This window comes from Rutilus rutilus (genome assembly GCF_951802725.1).
Source record: "Rutilus rutilus genome assembly, chromosome: 5".
Classification (NCBI taxonomy): domain Eukaryota; kingdom Metazoa; phylum Chordata; class Actinopteri; order Cypriniformes; family Leuciscidae; genus Rutilus; species Rutilus rutilus.
This window is the reverse complement of record NC_140213.1, coordinates 37,904,978-37,930,765: the sequence shown is the minus strand read 5'-3', so window position 1 is coordinate 37,930,765 and position 25,788 is coordinate 37,904,978. Positions and strand designations below refer to the sequence as shown.

Here is a 25,788-nt window from a genome sequence, read left to right as displayed (position 1 = left end):
GGGTTCAGTGATTTGCCATTGACAAGTATGCGCGAAACAGTTGAATATTAATTAGGTTATGTGACTGGACGCTTGCTTAACAACGTCAGCCCGCTCTAATTAATATTCATGACCCAGTCCGTCGCCATGGTAGGTTGTACAAATTCTGTCCTGTTCAAGATGTTTGAAGTAGTGCGTCTTTAGCTCTATGATGGGATATGAGATGGCTCTCCCATGTGGAGAAAAATGGACAATGCACTGCCTCACAGCCTAATTTGCGCAGTCACGTTCAGTTATAGCCCTATTCAAGACATTTAAGTTATATAACGTTAGGCTTTACTGTTGTACAGCATAACGTTAGTTACTTTCGTCTTCAGTTACGACCAACGAGAAAGGCGGTAAACCGTGTTTTAAGTTAAAACTTTTAACTTAATAAAATCTCATCTCGATGGACATGGACACTGACGTTAGTCGCGAAACTGTAGTTGTAACAGGTAAGTTAACGTTAACAGTTAACTTAGGTGGTTTATTTTGGGGCGGTAATTTGACGCATTTAACTATTTCATCGAGTGAAAGTTGTTTCGCAGTTAATATAGTTTCGCTGTGTAAATATACAAAAGAACATGTTATTAGTGTTGCCTAATTAGTCAGCTCTGTTGCTTTTATGTATGTTAATGCAGTTTATAATTTTTTTCTAATTCACTAGGTTTTGCCCCTTTCCGACAATATGTAGTGAATCCAAGTTGGGAGGCAGCTAAGGTAGGCCCTATTAGTAAAACAATGCAATTTTTTACCCTTTTACATAGATACTTATAATTAAATTTGAGCAATTTGGCCAAATTAAAGTAATAATTCGCCCAAAAATGAAAATTTTACTCACCCTCATGTAAGCAGTAACAGTTATTTATTTTCTTCAGTGAAGAATAAATGACACCTTTCTTTTACTTAATGGTGCTTTTGTCCTTTTTTTGGAGCTTAATATTGAATAAAATGCCAATTTTCAGGTTTCTATAGGAATACAAATAGGTACATTACTAACCCATTTAATCCCACCGGACCGTAAATTTTTTTTTAATTCCTAAGGCTATAAAAATGTTGCTGAATGATCTATCAATGCATTTCCAGCAGATATTGAAATAATAAAGGGTCTCAAATTAAATGAAATATGTGCAGTGTCGCATGTTTACTGTAAATTGTCACATGACCAGAGCTGTTTGCGCCAAGAGAAGAGGATGGCAGCAAGAAAGCTCCCAAAGAAAAGGGTGGTAAAGTATGTTAACATAAAGATAGGACATAGATTTTTGGTACACATCATGTTTAAGGTGTCTAGTATTGATATATGCATTTGCAATTACTCAACTTTGTTTAATGTGGTCATAGAACTCACAAACATGTCAACGGCAACAATAGTTACCGGTGGGATAACCCATTGTATCTACATACTAATACACATAGGCTAACTGTTCTACCTTACTTTCTACCTAATTTTACACACACACACACACACACACACACACACACACACACACACACACACACACACACACACACACACACACACACACGGTCACGTCTCTTCTGATGTCTGATCTCCACACACACACACACACACACAGAAACACACACACACACACACACACACACACACACACACACACACACACACACACACACGGTCACGTCTCCTCTGATGTCTGATCTCCACACACACACACACAGAAACACACACACACACGGTCACGTCTTCTCTGATATCTGATCTCCACACACACACACACACACACACAGAGAAACACACACAAAAACACCATCACACTCACACATGGTCACGTCTCCACTAATGACACATTATTTGGATATTTTTGTGTCTGGGAAAAATTTGGGATTAAATGGGTTAAAGTCATTATAAATTCTGGTCAGTAAAATGGACACAGACACACTATGGCCACACTTTGCTATTTGAGCAGGGATTGAAGATGGCAGGACTTGGATTGGGCATAGATGTCCATATTATGGAGATTCCTGTCAGTTATGCAAATTCACGAGAAGTTCTTGATGATATCTGGCAAGCAATGACTCCAAAGGTAACAAACAAATATTTATACACAGACCAAGTCTTGATGAAACACTTCATAACAGAGAAGTGATTATGAGATGCAGATTATAAGTTTACAGCATCTGAGATGACATGTCTTAAAACTAAAACATTTGACTTTTGATACAAAATGATGACAGAGACATTTTCTCGCTGTGATGGGCAGGTTGTTATCCATTTGGGCATAGCCCCTGGATCCAAAGGCATCACACTGGAGCAAACAGGCAAGAACCACTGCTACAAAGACAGGGATGTGAGTGGTCTGTACCCTGTTCATCACTGCTGTATTGAGGGAGGACCTGGACGACTGGACTCTATCATAGACATGAGATCCCTTAGCAAGTATTTAAAAAATATGGGACTTGATGTCATCTACTCCAGGGATGCTGGGAGGTAATAGACTAACAATTTGATTCATGGATAAAACTTGAAAGTATTATTCATCTATAAAAAATGTAAAGTTATCTGTAAAAATGTGTTGATTTAAAGGGATATTATTTTACTCATTTACTCACTCTCATCGGAGATATGTATATGTAGATGCCACATTCGACCGCTTCAGACACATAGGCACGTCCGCCATCTTGGAACGGTCAGCGTGTCATCACTCACAGTTACGGTCACACTAGACTTTGAGCGCACAAAATTTCTATGGGCACTGTAACGGTCGTGATATGATGTCACTGCGGTGTCTTTTTTACAAACATGAATTCAACATATAACAATTAACAAATAGTAATATATTAAAAATGAAAAAATATACAATCTACTCGACTTTACTGCAAACATTTTTTTTTTTTTTATTCAGCCAAGAAGTCACGGCATGACCTATCAAACTTTTACTGGACACACATCTTCACGTGATGCGAATTCGCAGGTCAGAGTTCACCAAACTTGAACTTTGGAATGCAGCATAATAAGATCCTTTTCGCATGAGCTTGCGTTTCCAGTCTGACACATTCTCGTGCATATGAATGGAAGTCAATGGAACAAAATGTGTAGTGTGACCGCCCTTTAAAAATCAATGATGCCACAATATCGCGCAGCTTCTGGTCGTGAAACCGCCGGGATTTAAATCCCCAAAGAAGTTGGATAACCTTTCATTGATGAGAATGTGTTGGTTTGTGTTTTTATATGTATTAACTGTAATGCCTTCGTCTTGTATTGTGTTAGTTTAGCAAAATCATCTGCTGATATCTATTGTAGAAAGATACACGCATGCCTCTAACTACGGTTGCTCTCGAGTGTTCACGGCTTTGACCGTTCCAAAATGGTGGACGGCTTGCGTATAGCAGCCCATAGAAACAGCCCAAATATCGTATGGTGTTCGCTTTGGTGGTTTTTGAAGCATCAACTTTGGAAGTCCCATACACTTCCATTATATGGACTTGCAGAGATGGATTGTGTTTGAATTTGCATTCATCTGAAAAAAGTCATATATACAGTACATCCTTACAGTAAATAATGTGCAAATTTTCATTTTTGGGTGGAGTATCCCTTTAAGGTCCTGAAAAAGGACACTGTTGTTGATACAAAAGTTGGTACTGTAATTAAACAGTTTATTTTCCTCCTTCATTTGTGAATTCGTTCATGTTTTTCTCATAACTCTCTGCAGGTACCTGTGTGATTTTGTATACTACTATTCACTGTACCATGGGCAGGGAAAGGCTGCGCTGATCCACGTGCCAGCCTCAGGAAGCCTGGCAAGCCCAGAGAGACTGGTACCACAACTCCAGACCATCATCCACGCTCTGTTACGCCAGCTGGGCAGCTCTGCACACACAGCCTCAGAGTACGTGGACAGCACACAGGTAGAAAACATCCTCAATTCAATAAGTGACACTTGACACAAGACTTCAGGACTCATTCATTTTTTTAATTCAAAATTTAAGAAAAAAAGAAAATACATGAAAATTCTTCAGATATACATTAAGCCAATGGCATGTAAAAAGTCTACCATCTCAACTGGAGGTGAGGAGAAAACTGAAAAACAGGAGGCCTTAGATACATAACTTAAAAGAAGACGAGAGTACCAGCCAAGTCATTTCATCATCAGTTTCTACCAATCAATGCAATGAAACAGAGATATTTTTATTTTTCTCCTTTTTTTCTTTGTTTTTGTTTTTTTTGTGAAAGGTAAATAAAGTGTTATTAAACTCTTTTCAGTACAGTAGTTCAAGGCCCCTTTTGAAATTTGTTGGAATGCCAAGCAGAAACAACAGTGCCTGGGAAATGATGTCTGTGAAACCTCAAGCTCATTATTGCAATTAAAATGCATACATGCATCTGTTCTAAACCTGAGGTTTTGCATGATGAAGAAATATAATACAATAATAATAGTTCTCATGATAGTTGAGGAAAAAAATCTTTCAGTCAATCTACCTTCAGGTTTGCAGAAAACTTTCAATGCAACATAAGCTATTTCTACTGTAAACTTGTCTCTTTTTATTTTAAATTCTAGTCATGTTCTCTCTCTCTCTGTGTCATGACTACCCGTAATCTACTGGACATCGCTGTCCTATTTGTGTATGTGTTTCTGTAGAACTGTAACCTACTGGTAACTAAGGAACCTTGGCAGCATTCAATGAAAACTGACATTCACTTTGCAACAGGCCAATGCTTTTGTCCATATTCATTACAGGAAGAAAAAAGAAGCAGAAATAAATAGTGATATCTATAATTTTCCATTATAAACACATCAAAATCTTAATCACTACATCTACATGTGATACACTCCCACCCATATACATACGCAAACGCAACAATACAAGCACAAGGGCTTTTATAGAATGGTTATTTCGATCGTCTTGTACCACACATAATAATATTCTTTTCTAACAATGTGCCTCTCAGCATCCCGACCAGGTATCTTCTACAAGCGCCCTCATTTCCAACCCCTGGAGTTCAAAAGATAAAAAAAAAAAAAAAAAAAAACAGTCAAAGAATATTTTAAGTGCCATGAAACAGAACGGCCAGGGGTTGTAAGACCGTGACTTTCTCTGAATCCTCTTTGCAATTTAATCGTCTGACCCATCTGTTTTTAACGGTGGTTTGCAGAGAGAAAGCATGTTGCTTAGATCCACCACCTACCCAATGCTATTGGCAAGACTATTTGTAGTCTCTGTAAAGCAGCATGTTGTCAGCAGCAGTAGAAAAGAGAGGCAAAACTACAGCCCTTTCTCCCTCTAGAGAATGATGTAGATGAATACGCCGACAACAATTGGCCCTTTATATATTGTACTCGCTAGACATGTGGGTTGCATCTGACCAAACAAATCAGTTGGAATGCTTTTTCCAGGTAGGTTTATGAGAAGGGAAAAAAATCCACTGGTTTGTTGTTGGAAAGTGTTACGAAATCCACAGTATGCATTCGATCGTTAGATGCTTTGGCCAAAAGGTATTAGAGCAGACTGCAGCAAAAGAGAAGGAAGATTCACTTATAATGTTATAGTTATCAGTGTATTAAAGTCATCCTCAGTTATAGGCCATTGACAGATGTAGGAGACTGACATTGTTGTGCAGAAGAAGGTCATGCTGGGAAACTGGATGTCAAGGGCCATGATCTCCGCTGATGCTGCAAATAAGTTCTTGCTAAGTAAGATCCTTTAAACTAATGGAAAATGTAAGATTATGTAGAGCTTTCAATGACAACATCATATCTGGACTCAAATCATGGTTTTTTGTTGAAGTTATTTTTACTCAATATGAGGATATTGTATGCTCTCCTAAACCTTTATGAACAGCCGTTTTATTGATTAGATGGCAATTAAGGGGTGATCAGTGAAGAAGAATATTAAATACCAAAAAAAAAAACACTTGATAGCTGATAGCAAAGAACTGTTTTATCTCTAAGGTCCATTATGATGAAACCATCTGGTGAATTAGGTATTTTAACACGATTATTTATAAAAGTATTGCAGTGTGATCAAGAGCAGTGCGATTTTTGCGTTGCCAGGCATGTGATAAGGGATGCAATAGACACGCCATTAGGAATCCAATTGGCATGATAGCTCACACCATGACTTCCTCTCTCTCCACTCCTGGGAGCTTGTACTCTGTGGTGCTTAAAGAGTTTTTTTGTGTGTTTTTTTGTTTTTTATCAGAGACATGACAGATGATGATAAGGTGTCCATTACAGAAAAAAGCGAGATGTATTTTATCATTTCATATACTTACACATTTAAAAAAAAATAAAAGAGAATGAGGTAGATAGATGCTGAAGGAAATGAAAAAAGAAAGTCCCCCAGTCATGACATCATGGAAAATGCATCTATAATCTGACTTTATACTAAATCATAAGGGCATTTGTACAGTGATTTCAACTGGTATCTCACACACACACACACACACACACACACACACACACACACACACACGCACGCACACACGCACGCACACACACACACACACAAAAAAAAACAGGAAATTAAATAAATACCCCTTCAAAGGGGGAAAATAACCTTCTAAGACAGGATAAATAAGTCCTGGGTAACGTTCCCAAATACACATGAAGAAATTCTTCAAAACTAAACTTTTTTTTTTTAAAGCCAACTAGCCAGGGAAACCTATTGTTTTATTTAGCAATCTTTGAAAAAAACCGATCACTTCTCTGAACTTGAACCGACTCTTATTTGGTTACAGATGGCATATTTCATCAGTAAGGTTAGTGTTCATTGCATGGATTTATAAAATCGTTGGCATATGGTTTGTTGGTTGGCTGGCATATGCGAGACAAATTAAGACAACCCGATTAGCCCTGTTAGTTGCTATTCAGTTACATGAATGGGTTACAAAAATAAGTCTACGAGGGTAAAGAAATGTAAATGAAAATTTCCATGTCAATGCCTGGCAGGAGGCATGAGCACGGACACTCACATACTGTACGGTTTACTACACTGTAAGGAGAGGCCAGCAACTAAAAGCTGAGGTGGAATCAGCTATGATGGGAACATGATGTTTGCAGAACAAAACCTTAACATTAACCTGAGATTGAGCTGCACCTCATGAGCAGGTGCAATGGTAGACAACTTTATCAAGGGTGCCTAAAGTTCACATGCAGAGCTAAAGGAGTTTGTTGTAACTAATAATAATAATAATTAATAATAATAATAATATTATAGAGAAATGTTAAACACAAGGCAATGGACATGTGGCAATGCAGACAACCTCTTAGGGAGAAAAAAAATAAATTGCTATTCTCTTTTTTCTTTTCTTTTTTTCTTTTTTGCAAGAAGAGTATAAAGCATAAGAAAATGGACTGTAGTGGAGATATCATAAAATATTAAACCTGAAGGATTTCCATATACACATATGTATGTATATATATATATATATATACATACATAACACCCACAAAAGAAGAAAAATAGCAGCTTCTTTCTGTACAGACAAAGAGGTGAACATCAGAACTGTAAAAAAGTTATCAAAAGTGACTCAAACCAATGATTTGTATGTAAATGATCTTGTGGTCTAACATAGAACTGTAAGACCCTTCTCAGAATCATATGATTTGTACAGAGAGACTAATGACTAGTCTAAAAAAATACCTGCTGTGTACAATGCCTCACTCATCACACAAAACAGATGAAGCCCCTCAGTTTGCTTCATGACCGAGCTGATCCCTTATAATTCATATACGCCTCTGCAGCGCACCAATCTCTTCACCTTCGCGATTAGCGCCGTGCTCTTTCCTTTTGACTTGAGACATTGCTTTCACAGAGGCTCAGCTCACAGATGGTGTGTGCAGCAGGAACTGCCATGCAATAGTTGAAGATCAGATTCATATAAAAAGGGGAAAGGGGAAGGATTTACAAACTCAAGCTGATTGTAAAAGATGAGGTCCAGAAATCCCCCATCAAAGACAGTATGAGAGCTTAGTCCCTCGATTGCGCTACTTCAAAGTGCAACCTTGAAAAGTCGGCTGTGGATGGCGATGGGGTGGGCGGGGTGATGTAATGATAAATAACTTTTGATTTGGCAAAAATTTGGCAGTTAAAAAAAAAGCCCACCTCACTCTCAAACAAACACCCTTGAAATGGATTAAGTAGAAGGGTGGATTCAACCAGTAACATGACCAATCACTGATTGAGAACAATCGATCGCAGCTAAGAAAGTCTTGCGCCATTTTGAAAGAGAAATGTGTGACAGTTTTAGAGGAAGAAATGTACTTGCGCTGAAGAGGTGAATGTGTATTTTTGTATAAAAACACACTGGTATGCACCCTGAAAGCGTTCACGGGCTGGGCTTGCTGGCTAATATGCTTGTCTCTCTTATTTCACAATGAACTGGCAGGTTTTCTTCCTTTAGAAAACATTAAAACAGTTTTTTTTTTCCACACAAGTGAAAGCCAGGCCTCTCTAGTGTGGTGGTTCATTCTGAAAACTTAAATATTGCAAGAGTTTTTTGTAGGCTTTTTCTGTCACCAATCGCCCGAAACATCCTCCATCATTCGAAATCATTTGAACAAACTGATCCACTGACTTCCAGGAAGGACACCGTCCTTTTGGTTGTCGAACCCACGGTCAGCCCTGGGTTTTGACTCCTCGAGAATGAAAGAAAAAACACATATGACCATGTAGACAAAGGGACGAGGGAAATTTGGGTACCCTGTGTGAGGAGTAGAGGGAAACTGAGCAGTCGTGATCAGCAGGCCGATGACTGAGGCAGTGGCAGCGCTCGCTCGTTCTTCCTCCCCCCGTTCATGTGCGCGTAGGGCTGCGTCTCATCGAACGCCGGCCCCAACAGCACCACTGGCCCGTTTGCTGCTACCTGTCCTGAGTGCTTGTCTAAGGCCAGGCCCGGAGAGGCTGAGGAGGAGGGCGGTGAGGTGGAGGGGGTTAGGGCGGACCCCATTGGTGTCCCGGGCCCCTGAGCTGGGGAGAGCGGCTGTGGACTCTGGGTCTGAGCCCCTGTGCTCCCCTGAGAGGAGGGGGCTAACGTGGAAGCAGGATCCAGTGGAACGTTCTCCATGTTCTCCACCTCCATGTCCAGTTCCTCTGTGTCGGGGGGCTTGTTCTCCTCACTGTAGAAAAAGCTAACCTCCGGGAAGGGCGGCTCCAGTTCCTCTTTTATGCTGTTGATGATCTCCAGAAAAGATGGTCGCATTTTAGGGTTGTACTGCCAGCACATCCGCATCAGTTCAAACCTGTAGACCAGATACACACATATAGTGTTATAGTTTGAATTTAAAGAAAGTTGATCAGAAGTCACATGAACTATTAGAAATAAAAGTTACTATTTTTGATGTGATGCAATAAACTGACTGTGAACTGCAAATAATGCACACTAAAAACCAAAAGATTTGCAAAACAAATTATTCTTAAGAGCCAGTTCATTTTAGTGAATCAAAAATGTACAGCATGATTCCTGGAATTAAATGACCAGAATAAGCCAGTTCTTTTAATCAATACTTTAAAAAGATTATTTACCAGTTTGAATCAGTCTAAAACTCTGACTTGTATACAGAGATTTTACTGTAAACTAAAACTATTAAAAAGATTTGGTAATTAAAATAAATCTGAAGTAAAATGGAACAACTTGAATGAAAATTAGAGTCGAGTTGCAGAATTCATTTAAAGAATTAGCAGAGAGAGAGATTTTCAGCAAAATGGACATTATAACTGGAATATAGCAAAATTTCAGTATTGTGGTTGTGACAGAGGCAATGTACAACTCTTCTATTCATGTACAAATCTCATACTCGTATACTGCAGTGCAAACTAGCATTATAAAGTCAATAAAATCTCATAAACCCAGGTGATTCACACTTAAAAACTCCACCCATCAACAGGTGGCAGTGTTCACTACAGCTAGAACACACAGGAGTGTTGCGGAGAAGACAACTTCTAGAACATTTTGTGGTTGTACACACTGAGAAGTGTACTACTATCCTGAAAACTCCACAGACCTGTCTCGTTTGAACAACTGAGGATGCATGAGAAGCAAAAAAAACAAAACAAAATAATAAAACCTATGATCATAACAGTTTGGTGTGGTACTATTCCACCATCTTGGTAAAACAAACAAACAAGCTGAGAATAGTTTCAGCACTAACTGTCCCACTGAAATACATTTTAAGTGACCTCCAGCCACAGGTTCAGAGCTGACCTGGGAACCTTCTCGCAAGGACATTCCACAGTATCAGGTCAAATACTGCACTGGAAGTTAATGGCGGAAAGTTAAACTTTTTTGTGGTTTCAACTTATGAGATGTTCCCTCAAAACGACTACAAGTTTTTTTGGACAGGCCTGGCGTTTGCAAGTAACCTTCCTTTTTACCGCTTGTTGGATCACAAATTCATAGCAGAAGCCATCTGTCATTTCTCACTGAAGTGATTTCAAACCCAATCAGAAAATGTGATAAATCCTGCCCACTGTCTGCACTCACTATCTCTTTTCCAAAACCCATTGAGCTACCTTCCTGTCTACGTTCTCTCTCTATGGGCGGCGGCCTTCTAAGGCAGCATACTAACTGAAAGGAAACCTCATAAGTTAATGATTTGAAGCGCTCTACAAAGGCAGCAACTCCACAAATAGCGCTCGGAGTCGGCATGAGAGACTCGACTCAAAATGAATCCCAAAAGAGTTTGATGTCAGTATGTTTTTAAGCCTATGGCAAGATAAAAATAAACAGCTCTCACACAAATCTGAACAATTTTCACTACTTTTAAGCATTAAATGACATATTCATAATGACATATCTGTTCAGTCTTCAATTTTATGCTCTTCACTGAGCTTGTCAATGCGTTCTGGGATTGCCTTCTCTTTGAAGGATAAGTGTGTTGATGCCTTAATTAAATTGATCAAACGTGACGGTAAAGACATTCATGTTTAAAAAAGATTTCTATATCAAATAAATGCTGTTCTTTTGAATCTTATATGCTCTATGCATCCCAAATGTATCCCAGTTTTCACACAAATATTAATCAGCACAACTTTTCAACATTAATAAGAAATGTTTCTTACGCACCAAATTAGCATAATGTGGCAATGAAGACTAGGGTAATGGCTGCAGAAAATTCAGCTTTTCCATCACAGGAATAAATTACATTTTCAAATATATTAAAATAGAAAACTTTTTTTTTTTTTTTACATAATGTTTCACAATATTAGCGTTTTACTGTATTTTGGATCAAATAAATGCAGCCCTATTGAGAATAGACGACTTTCAAAAACATTTGAAAAAATCGTACAGACCCCAAACTTTTGAGTGTATCGTTATGTCACGAGCATGACTATGATGCCTTAATATGCTGTCTAGGTAGGCAGCTCACTAGGTTTTGGAACAGAGCTTCTGACTGCCATTAAGGACAATGATGAAATATAAAACCTAAAAACAAAAAAAACAATGTATCCATGATATACAATTTAAAAAATGTTTCAAAAACATTATTGTTAAACAGTTTTGGGATAAAAATGTCCAAGTACTGAGCTCAACATGATGAGCATTGTTCAAGCAAGTGTTCAAGAGATCTACATGCTATTTCTGAATCCCTGCCCTTGTATTTCAGCCAAGTAATACTTAAATTCTCATGATATCATAGAAATGAGGCCGACATCCTGACTTTATGATGTTTAGCTGAGTGTAATGATGAGATACAGATGACAAAGCTTCAGCATTTTTACAGCGCTAGCTATGTAGCGCAGCGCAGCATATGTTCAATCCTCCTCTCTCGTGCAATCAGGACAATGTAGCTGCCATGGAAACCGGGGGTTTGTGTTTCCATAACAGTTGAGACGAGAAAGAGTGACTGAGGGAGAAAGGGGTCAAGAGAAACGGACAGATAGACCTCATGCCTCGCTACTGACATCAGCCCAGAAAAGGAGAACGGCAGACCAGATCAGTGACGCAGGCAGACATGAAGATGCGAAGATAAGTACGAGAAGCTCTTAATAAAAAGTGGAGCAGCGCGGGTCACCGTTACTGTCACCCCCTGGGAACCGCGCATTCTCCCTTCTATGGATGGAAGCTCTTTGACAACATGATGTCACCTGTCTCCTTTTAACCCGTGACGCAAATGGCACCAGTCAGGCTTTGGCCTGGCAAGACGTTAGCAGCAGCATCTGGTGACATACTATCGACATTTTAACGTGATATCGCATCCCTAAATAGAAAAGAGCCGGTTAGAGGACAAAGGGTTAACAGTGTAAAGCAGAGTGCCAAGTTTGGGAGCAAAGTGCAGTTGGTGGACTCACAGCATGTCGGGACAGTTGTCGGGTTTATCCAGCAGTCCTCCCTCCATGACGAAGCGCAGTACCTGCTCGTTGGACATGCCCTGGTATGGCTGCTCTGCTAAAGTAGCGATCTCCCATAAAACCACACCGAACGACCTGAAGAAAGAGGAACTGGTTAAAATAACTCTGCAGGAGCAACACAAAGGCACTCACAGTAAATCATGGTAAATGTCACAAAACCCATTTACGTCCAATTACGTCAGCAACCGTAAACATCAAGTAACTCAATCCAGTCAGACGAGGACGGAGAGGAAAGGAATGAGGCCATTTAAGGTCAAGAGATGCATGAAGAGGCACTTTGAGACAATTGCAGTCCTGCGGAGCCTAAAAGCAGCGCGTGTCACTGAAAAGCTGCGAATGCATCAACGCATTTCCTTATTTTTCTAGCATGGAACAACAAAATGCTCATTTTCAAAACAGCACAAAAGTCGCGAACACCGCATGAGCCGCTGACCTGAACTTTTCTCTTTTAGTGTGGTGTTTTTGTTAGCCCTGTGTTCCTCATTAATGAAAACGAGTCCATATATTAGCCGGCGGCCGGTGAGAAAGTGCAGCAGCGGACCAGAAAGTCGGCAAACCCCAAATAAAAACCACACAAAGAGCACACTGTTGCCAGTCGTTATTCATTAGTTCTCCGAGGACAAATTTTCTACACTGGCCAGGGATCTGAGACAAAGCTCAACACCCTTTAAAACAGGGCTATTACAACAGTGACTTGCATCTAATTGGCTGCAACATCTGCGTGTTGAAAGACAAAACCGCATTAGAGTGGGACTTTTTCAAGGGAAGGAAACAAATAAAGACACCTAACGGCGAGGTTTATGGGAGTACGAGATGGGAGCTCGCGGTGACTCTTTTCATCTCAGGGACTTCAAAAGCAGCAGATACGGACGGAGGGACAGGGAGGCGGGTCTGCGCTGGCACACCAACCCCATCATTACCAAACATCTGGAGGAGGTTAGGAGCGCACGGAGTGACAGAGCTGTGGGACGCTGGAGATTGGGAAACTGCAGAATTGGAGAAGTCGGTCTATGGCACCGTGACTGTTCTACTGAACCGCCGCTGCTGGGACTAAGGCTGTGGAGAGACAGTCTGTCTGAGACAAAGAGACAATGTGTTTGGGCACGTTTCGCTTGGCTGGGACTGGAAGAATGTCTGGAAGTGATGCATATTCTCCCTTGACACAGAACATCAGTGGAAACAAAAACATTAAAGGGTTTTCACCTCTTATAAGCCTGTGAGGCTTCCTTTCGTATTAAGAAAAATAAAGAGACAGTTTCAATGCTTTCTGGACAGTAGGGGGCCTGTGGTGGAGAGGGGCTACTGTGTCTCTGATGGGACATCCCGCTGATCAGATGGAAAAATGTTTCATCAGTCAAATTTTGGACACACATTAATAAATGAAACTTTTTTTGATAAAAGCTTATACTTCAGTTTTTTTTTTGTTTTTTTTAGGCAAATATATTTTTTTGCACATGAATTTCTTAACATAAAATATAAAACTTTCTTTATTTTTTAGGAAGGGGGTCCCACAAAAGGAGACATCATAAAACCCCAACCTATACCAAAGGCAACTACTTTGAAGAAACCTAAATCTGAGGTAGTTTTGATTTAGATAGTTTCCACAAAACTATTAAGCAGAACAACTGTTTTCAAAATGTTTCAAATGTTTCTCAAGCACCAAATCATGTAGATTGATTTCTAAAGGATCATGTGACTGAAGACTGGAATAACTGCTGCAGAAAACTCAACATTGCATCACAGGAATAAATTACATTGTATAATATATATTTAAACAGAAAACAGTTACTTGTAATAATATTTCACGCTATTAATGTTTTTACTGTATATTCAATAAAAAAAAAATGCAGCCTTGATGAGCTTCTTTCAAAACATTAATAAATCTTACAGACCACAAACTTTTTAATATTAATGTATGTCCAATTGTTTGACCGGTAACGCAAGCGCAGATCATTTCACACTATGCAGAGAAGCAACAGAAAGTTTTGCATTTGTGTGTGTGTGAGAAGAGAAGTGTCAGAGAGGACAGGCAGCTCATACCAGACATCAGAATTTGTTGTGAACACTCCATCTTTCAAAGACTCCGGGGACATCCAGCGGACCGGCAGCAGCCCTTTGCCTCCTTTGCGATAGTAATCAGTCTCGTAGATGTCCCTTGTCATGCCAAAGTCTAAACGCATAAAGAGAGCAAACATGAGCTGGAAGAAAGCTGTGAAAGGCCAGTCACACCTCTCAATCAAATCTTGTTTCAAATATATTCCTTAAACACTGAGACTTACCTCCGATTTTAACTGTGAAGTCCTCAGCAACCATGCAGTTCCTGGCAGCCAGGTCTCGATGGACAAACTTGTTGGCATTGAGGTATGCCATCCCGTCCGCTATCTCTCCGGCCATCTGAATCATCTTCTTCAGCGGAGGCAGAGACTGGCTGCTAGAGCCCTGCTACATGGTGGGAAAAAAAAGAGGACAAATGCATCATTCAACACTTCTGTTTCTCTCATGCTCTTCTAACCCCTTTGTGAAGAGCTGACTGACATATTGAGTAACTTTGAAAAACTGAACATTAACTAAAAGATAAGATAAGATGTAGCCCATAGATCAGAGCAGAACAAAAATAAACGTTATGAAGCAAAAGTGTATTCTAATAAGCTAAAAAGAAGTATAGAGATTAATTATGGGATAACAATTAGAGCATTTGTGGGGAGGATGTTTGTGCAGGCAGATATGACAGGATGTTTCCATACCTCTTTTGAACGGAGAGAACGCAAGTAGCTCTTCAGATCGCCCCTTGTCATCAGCTCCATTATAACTAGAGTGGGCTGGCCTTGCGAAACCACACCCAGAAGTCGCACCTAAACCAATCAGGGTACAAAGAAAAAAAAGCACTGAAATAACACAGTCACTATGAAAACACTGAGAAACCTGTGTCTGAGCAACCTGTTTAAAAAGCATTATTTTTGCCATTTGTTTGGTGGCACAGAAATGATAACACTTAATACATAAAAAAATAGCTGTTGTTGTTGGCAAAACCCACTGCTTGATGAGATTGTGCCCTCTTTCTTACCACATGGTGACAGTTGAACTCCTTCATAACTGAAGCTTCGTTCAGGAACTCGATGCGTTCACGCATACTGGCGGATTCATTTACAGTCTTGATGGCTACTCTGGTCTCAGGTTCATCTTTGACGACGCCCTTTGCGATGCCCTCATACACCATACCAAAGGAGCCCTGACCCAGCTCACGACACATTGTGATTTTCTCCCGAGCCACTTCCCATTCATCTGGCACATACACTGAGGTTGCAGACATAAGAGTCAGCGCATTTAAACAAGGAGTGCAGTGTAACATAAAAAACAAATCATACAGTATTGTTTGGCCAAACCCAGATGATGAGGCAATTGGACAATTATAATTAATTGTCTAATCATGAAATCATCATGAAACTTTAATGACTATTTCATGATTTGACAATTAATTATGGCTGAGACAAATAATTCAAGTAATATGGATTTCTAATTTACTAGGAAATACATTTTAAAAGTTTTTTTTTGTTTGTTTTTAACAAATCTCAAAATGTTGCTTATAATTCTGAAATTATTATTTATGTTAATGTTATAGTATTTTTTTTTTAATGGAAAATGACAAAAATACAAATTAAAAAACAAATGTTTTAGCAGTGCAACACTTAAAGACAACCTGGTTTTTAAACCATAATACTCACTTTCAAAAGGACTGAAATATTCAGGGTTTACAGAAGCATAGAGCACACCGTTTCCTAACCTGTCACTATTCCTGAAAGCAAACATACATAAAATTTTTTTTTTAAAAACAGTACTGGACACTGGAAGTTGAAATAAATTCTATTTTTGAATAGATGGGGCATCAACCTCTTTTTGGTGACAAAGATGACAACGCTGATCACTGCAGTGAGTAAAAGTAGCACTACAACAGGGATGATGATGGCCAGATAGAAGGCATTACCATAATTTACTGTAAAAGAGAAGGATATTCAAACAGAGTTAAAAACTCAGAAACATTACAGAAACAGGTCTCTCTACATTCTTCCTAAAAATTAAATCATATATGCATTCCTTACTTTTAGGTGGTGGCACATAGAAGGACACTGGTTCAGTCCAAGACCCATTCCCAGCCAGAGAAGTGGCTCTGACCCGGGTGGAATAATTTCCAGAGGCCAAATTGCTAAGCTGAGCTCCTCTCAGTACTCTGTACTGCTGCCGTGATACACACTCATGCTTCTCAGGCTGAAACACACACACACACACACACATACACAGTCGGTCTGTGGCCTTGGCTGCAGTTTTGAACTATTTCTTAATGGTGTATGAGTTAGTTGTCACACTAACCTCAGTTCCCAGACGATATTTGATCTCGTACATGAGGATCAGTCCATTAGGGTGATGAGGTTCAGGCCACCGCAGCAGCACTGTTCCTTCGACTTTCTCATCCCTCTCCTGAATTACAGTGCCCGGAATATCATCTGCTTTGTCTGGAGAAGAACATAATTGTGCTCAAGGCCAGTGCTCTCTTACAGTAATTCAATAAGATTTCAATTGCATTTCAGTTTTAATTGCTTTTAACAAGTCATGGAGTTTTTATGGAGTTTTTGGATATGCAGTCATTTGTGCACGAGTTTGGTTTGTTGGTTTTACTGACCTGCTGGTTTGGTTCTAGAGAACACAAAAGCCGCAGCACTGCAACGGTGGACCTTGTAGTTACAAGCGTGGATGTCGATGCGGTACACAGTGAAGGGCTGCAGGTTGGAAATCTCCATGAACTCTGCATGGGTTTTGCCTTCGGAGAAAGGATACTCTTTCTCCTGCAGCTCTGGGTCAGTGATGTTACTCTCCAGCCCTGTGATGTTCCTGATTGCACCTTGGAGCAGTGTGCCATTGGCCACTCCGAACAGGTCTCGACGCTTCCTGTCTGGAGGTCTGAGACATGGAATAAAAGTGTTAGAGAGGAGGATGACAGGAGAGGAATGAACAGGAGAAGGAAAAGCAAAGGAAATAGAGGAAGAAAGGATAGGAAACAGAAAAAAAGAATGAGGAAAAGGAAAGAAAATGGGAAAAAAGAAACGTAAAGGACAGGAAAGAGGAAAAGGGAAGAAGTCTATGACAATGAGAAAGGAAAGGAAATGGGAAAATAAGCAGAAAAATGAAAGATGAAAAGGGAAGGGAGCAGTAAATGAGATTAGGAAAGGAAAATATGGAAAAAGGTAGGAAAGAAAAGAAAAAAACGACAGTAAGAGGGGCAAGAAAATAAAGGTGGAAAAAGTAAAGAGGAAAAGGAAATGAAGTAGAAAATAACAGTAAGAAATAATAGAAAGATATAGTGCAGTCAGCCTTTGTCAGCAGAGTCTTCACTGGTTTAAAAGCATAAAAGCCAATTACTGCGCACAATTACTCTACAACACACACCACTTCCTTTAACGTGAAAGCCTAATTCTCTAATGGCCTACTAACAGGTCTCTTAGTAACACTGAGGATAGTTGCATTACTCTACAGCCTACAGAGCTCCCTTTTTTGTCTTCTGGATCTTATCCATCATTTATCATCCTGAATAATGAGATCTTTTAAATTCTTATGACTGCTATGTATCCAGCTAGGCTGGGACTGATCCCTCATGAAAATTTGGTAGTTTTAAAATGAAATGAGAGCTGGGATCCAAGAACTGTTAACTCTCTTGTTTCTACCCTGACCCTTCCCTCTCTTTCTGATTCTCCTTCATGTCCAGATATAAAACAAAAGTCTATTCATGAAGCATTCAATATGCACTGTCATTGCTTACTATAAAATATATACTTGCAAATGAAGCAATACACATACAATAAACATTTTTGCAGATGAGAAAATGAAATGGGAAGGCATATTTGGAACAAACATAGAACATCCATAATAATGATATGACGACTTCGCCTCTGACGGTAGAGACAGTGCATGAGGCGATAAGCAAACTAAGGCACTGGCTACAGGTCAACCCTGCCGCCACTAAGGACATGCAGTCAGCAGCAACCACAAGAGCTTACCAGACGCCAACTGACCCACTGCCACTTCACAAATAGGACTAGGCCAGGGCCATAACCTTACCTAGAGCCACTTTTAGGAGACACGTAACGATTTGCTCGCTCGGGATCTCTGTAAAGATTCAATAGTCAGACCAAACAATACGATCCATCACAGATGAGAAAGACAGGATGGTTTGAGATGGACATGAGGGAAACCCCAGAGTGCCAAAATACAAGAGAGGAAAGTGGTAAAAGTGTCAGACACAAAGACTGACAGACAACACAAGTTTTCAGCTTTTGTCAAAAACAGTTTGGGAATTGTATCTAGTTATAAAATAGACGGATGTATTGAACTGCGGCTGCTTGGCCAATTACCTGAAGAGTTAAGACTTTTTCTCTCAGTGTACCGCCAACTTCATCAACTGATTCTTTAATTGATGTTAGGTGTCCCTAAACTGGGACAAATTTGGGTCTGCTATACAAAATATCCTGTTGCAAAAAAAGAAAAGTGTTTTGCTCCATAGGTGCAACAGCAGGTGTTTTTCCAGACTGACATAGCGACACGCAATGAGTGTCCTATTCAACAGTCTTCAAGAAGCAAATTTACAAGCAATTATGAACTTCACCCACTGATGATTACAAAAGTTTAAACATTACTATAAGCCTTATTCTGTCAGCTCAAATGAATCAACTGAGGAATGACAGTAATTAAAGAAGATCTTTGTGTGTGTTTGCTTTATGTGTGTGAGTGGAAACTTTTAATAAAAGCCAACACAGAACGCTGTAGGGAGGAACAATCAAATCAACCCTAGCCACATTCCATGTCACTTCCAGTGAATAGCACTCCATGATTTATGATAAGGGATTTTGGAAGCAATTGGACACTATTTAATACTCACTAACTAGGGATTCAGATCTCCCTTGAGGGTGTTTACTGTAGAAGATTAAATCATATTGTCACTCTAGCATCACATCAACACCTAGTTCGCTGACAACAACTGATCAAGTGAAGAAAACCCTGACGTGTTTGAAGTGCATGCATAAAATACTCTTTAGCAACCTTTAACCCAATTAGACTTGAACACGAATAGGATCTGCCTCTTGTCTATGGCCATAACTGCTAATTTTAACCTAATTGCTTTTGGCACAGACCGCTGACTAGGAAAAGGTCAGGCTTGTAGCAAGAATGAAACAGACATGTAGATGCACAGGGTCCGGAGGGAAGATTTTACACCAGCAAACCTCAGTCAGAAGGCGTAATGGCAACACTGACAGCAGCACATCCAGTCTTTCCTTTTCCCAGGCAGAAAGGCTTACGTGTCAGTCACCTATTGATGCATAGGCAACACCTCACATCCCCTGGCGCAAACTCAAGTTTTTGCTGAACCACAGGGCTCAAGAATGACACAGGCATTCTTTACAGGGCCGATCAGCTGAGGAGGAGTTTGCAAGGGGAGATGACACGTCCACACCTCCTCTTCCTTTGGAATTCATTAACATTCCACATAGGTTTGCTGTACATTTCCTAGGAGCCGGACACTCCAAAGGAAACAAAGAACGTGTCTGAGGAAGGAGGGAGAGTGAGCAGGCGAGAGGAAGAGAAAAGGGAGACGACCATTGAATGGAAAAACATATCCGCTTCATTCAAGTGTTGAGCATCTCCTGTTTTTCTCAGACTCGACCAGTTTCAGAGGCCTCTTCCTGAAGTCTTGATGTCAGTAATGAGGTGTGCTCAATGGCAAATCTGTCTCCCCAATTTCAAATGCAAACAGAGTGAGGGGGCTCAAAACGGACACCCTAGGGCTGCTGGGGTCAAGATGGAAATAAAAAGTCATCAGTGATGGAGAAAATGATGCCTCACGAGCATCCTGTTACTGAGGGAAAGCATATTTACATTTAGAAAGTCTGTTTTCAATCGATTAGAGATGGAGAGACGGGTTGACGGTGCATCACGCTGTCCCTGAGTGAACCGCAAACCATTACCTTGATGAAAATAAGGCTCCAAAAGCAGACGTTTGGGGAAACTAAGTGGTAGAAGATGTTTGGCGACATCGATTTGTGCATCAATACTCATGACTCAAAACCCCGGCCCACCCCAAAACACACACACGTTTGCAACCAAATAACCAACCCACAAAAAAGCCTGACTGCAGATGTCCTGAACGAACCCTCAGAAAGTCTCAAAGCATGTGCGTCTAAGTAAACCTGAACAGGTTCCTGTGTGCCGTTCTTTGCCTGCATGAGACAAGAAAACATCCGACGCCACAAGCAAGGTAAACATATAACACAATGCAGACGTCACTCCTCGTTTCAGCAAACAAAAGCCTAACATGGAGAGAGCCCTGAGCCAGCGGCTGCTTTCCAGTCTCATTAATCCAGTCTGCGTCTGTTTGTGCATCCCAAATTACAGCCTGCTGTAGTCTTAATATGCAACCGCCACCGTCGCCCCAGCAACAAACAACGTGGCCGCACAGGCCTGGAGTTCTCAGAGCCGTACCTTTCCCCCCTCACCATCTGATTCTGCTCCAGCCTCCGCTGCTGGCACCTACCCCGTTCCAAAACCTCTTGTTCTGATCTTGTCAGCCCCATGTCGAAATAATTAGGCTTCGGTCTGGGCCTCCAAAATTCTGGTTTTGATTCTATGAAATCAAGCCGCCTCAAGACCATGAGCTCAGACCCGCTTTGATATACGCTCTCCAGGAAGACTGAAAAAATTAAGGGCTTCAGACCACTGTTGTAAACTGTGGCAGAAAGTGCTGGGAGTAACCCAGCCTCTGTTCCTACCGAGGGTTCACCTAACCTTTGCAGTACGCTAGAACAGTAGTTTTCCATCAGGATCCAGATTTCACATTGAACATCAACTGGCAAGTCAACGCAGTACAAAAATGGTTTGTCATACAAAAGTCAACAAAAATGTCTTTTGTGTGTATTACCAATAATCGGCTCTCGTTTTCTTTAAAAAAAGCAAAACTCACTGTAAGGCACTTACAATGACAGTGAATGGGGTTCATTTTTTGAGGATTCAAAAGCGGAAGTGTGAATCTTATAATATTTTTGTAAAAAATGTAATTAATATGAATATACAAATTATTTCTGTTGAACTTCTTGTACTTGAGCCGTAAAGTGACATCTGTACGGTCAATTTATGATTTTAGGCGTTATGTAGTCATGGCATAAAGTTGTAAAACTGAACTTTTTAGTAAGGTTGGTAAGCTAATTTTTCACACTAAAATGTGAAGTGTTTCACTTCAACCTAGATTTTTCTTTAAAGTGCCCCTATTATGCTATTGTGCGTGAATTAAATACAGTAGCGAACAATGACGTTGATTTTACCATATCAATCCAAGCGTGAGTCCAATAATGAATCATTGGAAGAACTAGTTATTCAACCCGAACCTCCATCGCAAGGACGACTCGAGCAGGACGTTTCTCAGTGATACGCTACTCAGTTTGAGGTACATTATGAGATGTTGCAACTGTAATTCCTCACCATCAGCATTAACAAGTGCATGTCCATCAACAAACCGATTATTTTACTTTTACTTATTTATTTACCGAGTATGTTTCTAATTTATTGTGGTGAACGTGGAAACTGTATCAATTACAGTGCATACAGTAACCGAGCTCTAGCGTGAATGATTGATGTAACAAAAACGTTGGTAAAACAAATCTTGCTCCATGCTTAATCTTTCCTCAAAGTAGTGAGAATGACAGACTATCTGCATTTATAGACACAGTTTTAGGTAATAATGGCCCACAACTTATTAGCATAAGTATTTCAGTAAGACAGTAATAATGTGCGTTAGCCAGTTAGCAGGAGACCTACACAATATAAAACTCAAAACTACGTATTTTGAACACCATCTTTCAAGAGCAAGCGGTTAGCGAATCCTGCATTGAACTCCGAGATTTGAGAAGCAGTCGTCAGTAAAATAAAGGGAACACAACAAAAGTTTAGGATTATACTGCTGTGGTATCATGGTAAAGATTAATTTTAATTGCCTTGGGCAATGAAAAAAAAACTGGCTTTACCTTCACATTGTAGAGCACAGCGTCTTCTTGACATGATGCTGTCAAGTATCCACAGGAATCAGCTGCAGTGTTTGAGGGTTTCCATTTTTCCCTGGTGTCTGCGCGCGCAATAAGTGGGCGGGCAATATTCTAATGTTTCGTCTTGACGTCACAACGAAACGGCTTATGACTCGTTTGAAAAACGATTCATTTCATTGACTCAGAGTCGACTCTTACTTTTGAAAGAAAATAATTTTATATACGGTGCATTTTCAGATTTTAAATTTTGAAGGATGTTTTCATTCACTTTCATTCGCTATGTTACACACTCCATGACAGGTAATTTTCAAAAATCCATAATAGGGGCACTTTAAATGTTGTCTTGTGTGATAACATTTTGCAGCAAGTGTTGATTCAACTTAATAGTGAACCAAAAATATTTCTTTAAAATCAAACATTTAAACCGGATTTAGGCATTTGGGTACCATGCAGGGATGTGTAAATGTTTTCAAATAGCAGGAGATCCAAGAATCCACGAAACCAAACATTTGACCACTTGATCATCTAAAAGCTTCAGAAAGTGCCATCAGTGCAGGCGTCATACCTGGGTGTGAAGATGGAGTTGTGCAGGAAGTTCTCAAAGACTTTGCGATAAGATCGGTCTTCAGCTTCCGCTTTTAGGTCCTCCTTGGTTTTTGGGCAGGGGCAGCAGCCCTTTTCACCCCCGCTAACATCTGATTTGGTAGGCTTTGTGTCGCCCTCCATCTCCGACAAAGCCGTGGCTGAGATGCGGATGGGGATCTTTAGCTCTGTATTACAAAACAATGACACAGACTAAACTGATCAAGCAATAAGAACACAAGCTGCACACATTGTACAATTCTCTGAAATACCTAATATCTGATTGATATAGTCTGCCATGGCATAATAACGGGCCTAGTCACATGATTTCCTACATAGCTGCACTAGGTTTTGGTCTCGTTTCACTAAACAGTCTCTTTCTTCTCACAAAAAATAAATAAAATTTCAAATCCATTTCTTTATTTGGCAAGTAACAATGTAGGAACTGGGATAAATGTACACTCATTTACATTTGAAGTGGATCAAAACCTTTCATCAAAGTTATACATGAATTTTGAACAATACCTGTTCTTGTCTTAGGACAACTTTGATCAACTTTTTTTGAACCACTTTAAATGTTGACTACTGTATCAATGCTGAAATAACAGCTGAAGGGGGCCGAAGGGTGAAGATTAGAGGTAGACATTAGACGAAGCGAAAGTGCACGTTAAATGTGCACACTTACCTTTAGAGCAGTAGTTATGATGAAACAGTTCACGGTCTTCTGCCTGCTGCTGCCAACGGAGTAGGTAGAATGTTTTGTTTCCGTTGGGAGAGATGGGAGGAGACCACTTCACCATCAGGGATGAGGAGGAGTTGGCATATGCGCGGGCATCGAGGGGCATTGACGGCGCTGTGGAATAGCAAGATAATAGTTGGTGTAATACTTCAAATTGTAGATTAGATACTGGATATTAGGTGGATATAGGAGGGATAGTGGTGAAGCCAACCTGATGCATTGGTGCGGATGTAGATCACCTCACTCTTAGCCCCCATTATATGCTTGTCATCCACAACCAGGGTAACGGCTTTCACAAAGATGGCATATTGTGTCCAGGGTTTAAGAGGGGACAGAAATACCCCTGGGTCTGTTGATTTCTCCTGAGGAAGGTCCACATCCACCATGTTCCAGCTATTAGAACCACATCCGTCTTGTCCGTCAAATTCTGTGATGTTCTGGAATGGTCTACATCGAGACAACAGCGCACAGATGCTTTCAGTATACATTTACATAATGTTTCATCACAACTCTACAAACAAACTCGATGTGAATAATATGTCTATAATAGTAACTTCTTGCAGTCCGAAACTTACGCCTCCTTGAAATACACGATGAAGCTGATGAGGTCTCTGTAGTCAGGTGGTCGATATCGCTCCCAAGTGAGCTTTATCCGAGTACTCTGAGTGTGGTTGGATTTGAACTTTAGAATATAACTCTCACCTAGAAGAGGGGTCATAAGAGAGATTTATCTAAAAGCACCCATAAGAGTTCTTCAACTTGAATATAAGACTGTGCCATGGCCTTTCCATCTTTCATGAGCTTCTAGGAATCGAAGTGGTATTAGAAAAGGCACTTCTGTTAATGTCTCACCAGTCTAGAGTCAGAGCAATTATGTTCTGCGAAAAAAATATTATAATAACATTGAATAAGCCATTATCATCGTTCTTCAAAGCGAATTTGCTCTATGCAGAAATCTGTCAAACACATAATAGAGCAGGTACAGAAGAATGACTGAGACACCCTGGGAGCAATATGCTTTTTAAGATCCTACATGTCCATCCTACATGTCATCACTTGGATCAGTGATTCTGAAACATGGCTTTTCCTGTCACTGCTGCGCTGATGACACACAACTCTACCTCTCATTCCAGCCTGATGATCCAACGGTAGCTGCTCGCATCTCAGCCCGCCTGACAGATTTTCTGGCTGGATGAAGGACCACCACCTTCAACTAAACCTTGCAAAGACAGAACTGCTTGTGGTCCCGGCCAACCAAACACTACACCACAACTTCTCCATTCAATTTGGTTTGTCTCCTTCAAGGTCAGCCAGGAACCTCGGAGTTGTGATTGATGATCAATTGAACTTCACAGACCACATTGCTAGATGTCCGGTCCTGCAGATTTGCCTTATACAACATTAGGAGGATCAGGCCTTTCCTATCAGAGCAGTCTACACAACTCCTTGTCCAAGCGCTTGTTCTATCCAGACTGGACTATTGCAATGCTCTCCTGGCTGGTCTTCTAGCTTGCACTGTCAAACCTCTGCAACTGATCCAGAATGCTGCAGCAAGAGTGGTCTTTAACGAGCCGAAGAGAGCACACTCCTCTCCTCACTAAATTGCACTTGTTGCCAGTTGCCGCTTGCATCAAATTCAAGTCACTGACGTTTGCCTACAGAACAACCACTGGCTCTGCACCCTTTTACCTAAACTCATTACTTCAGACCTACGTGCCATCCAGAAACTTGCGCTCTGCAAGTGAACGTCATCTTGTGGTGCCATCTCAAAGAGGCACAAAATCTCTTTCTCTGACCTTTACCTTGACTGTTCCCTGCTGGTGGAATGATCTGCCTAACTCAACCAGAGCTGCTGAGTCCGTAGCCATTTTCAAGAAACGGCTGAAGACACATCTTTTTCGGCAGCACTTGATCCATTAATACTAACACTTTCTCTTCTATTCTATATCTATTTATTAAAAAAAAAACAAAAAAAAACATGTACTGCGAAGATTAAACTGGGAAGGGTCATAGCACTTGCATATTGTTGTCCTATTGTTAGTTTAACTGCTTCTATTGTTCTCA

General features: G+C 40.3%; 2 protein-coding genes across 3 annotated transcripts in view; one reads left to right on the top strand and one right to left on the bottom strand.

Annotated features, from left to right (window-relative positions):
• Window positions 1-215: 215 nt before the first annotated feature.
• pgpep1l (pyroglutamyl-peptidase I like) lies at window positions 216-25,785 on the top strand. 2 transcript variants are annotated; one of them, XM_084409818.1, is made up of 5 exons: window positions 216-473; window positions 686-738; window positions 1,947-2,063; window positions 2,241-2,467; window positions 3,690-6,471. In XM_084409818.1, exons 1-5 carry the CDS (start codon window positions 428-430, stop codon window positions 3,919-3,921), a joined length of 675 nt encoding a protein of 224 aa, XP_084265944.1. In that variant the 5' UTR covers window positions 216-427; the 3' UTR covers window positions 3,922-6,471. The 2 variants fall into 2 exon arrangements, with proteins under 2 accessions (XP_084265944.1, XP_084265945.1); XM_084409819.1 differs by lacking the exons at window positions 216-473; window positions 686-738 and adding an exon at window positions 24,858-25,785 and having other exon boundaries at window positions 1,688-2,063; window positions 3,690-3,885.
• The window catches only part of igf1ra (insulin-like growth factor 1a receptor), a 98,081-nt gene continuing 79,465 nt past the window's right edge, over window positions 7,173-25,788 (bottom strand). Inside the window, exons 7-21 of the mRNA XM_084409813.1 lie at window positions 24,300-24,426; window positions 23,936-24,171; window positions 23,671-23,838; window positions 22,969-23,173; window positions 17,003-17,280; window positions 16,693-16,835; window positions 16,425-16,590; window positions 16,216-16,318; window positions 16,050-16,120; window positions 15,392-15,621; window positions 15,072-15,179; window positions 14,607-14,769; window positions 14,368-14,497; window positions 12,268-12,402; window positions 7,173-9,218 (exon numbers count right to left, since the gene is read on the bottom strand). Of these exons, the coding sequence (XP_084265939.1) occupies window positions 8,717-9,218; window positions 12,268-12,402; window positions 14,368-14,497; window positions 14,607-14,769; window positions 15,072-15,179; window positions 15,392-15,621; window positions 16,050-16,120; window positions 16,216-16,318; window positions 16,425-16,590; window positions 16,693-16,835; window positions 17,003-17,280; window positions 22,969-23,173; window positions 23,671-23,838; window positions 23,936-24,171; window positions 24,300-24,426 (2,765 nt within the window). The 3' untranslated portion in view covers window positions 7,173-8,716. The remainder of the gene's footprint in view (window positions 9,219-12,267; window positions 12,403-14,367; window positions 14,498-14,606; window positions 14,770-15,071; window positions 15,180-15,391; window positions 15,622-16,049; window positions 16,121-16,215; window positions 16,319-16,424; window positions 16,591-16,692; window positions 16,836-17,002; window positions 17,281-22,968; window positions 23,174-23,670; window positions 23,839-23,935; window positions 24,172-24,299; window positions 24,427-25,788) is intronic.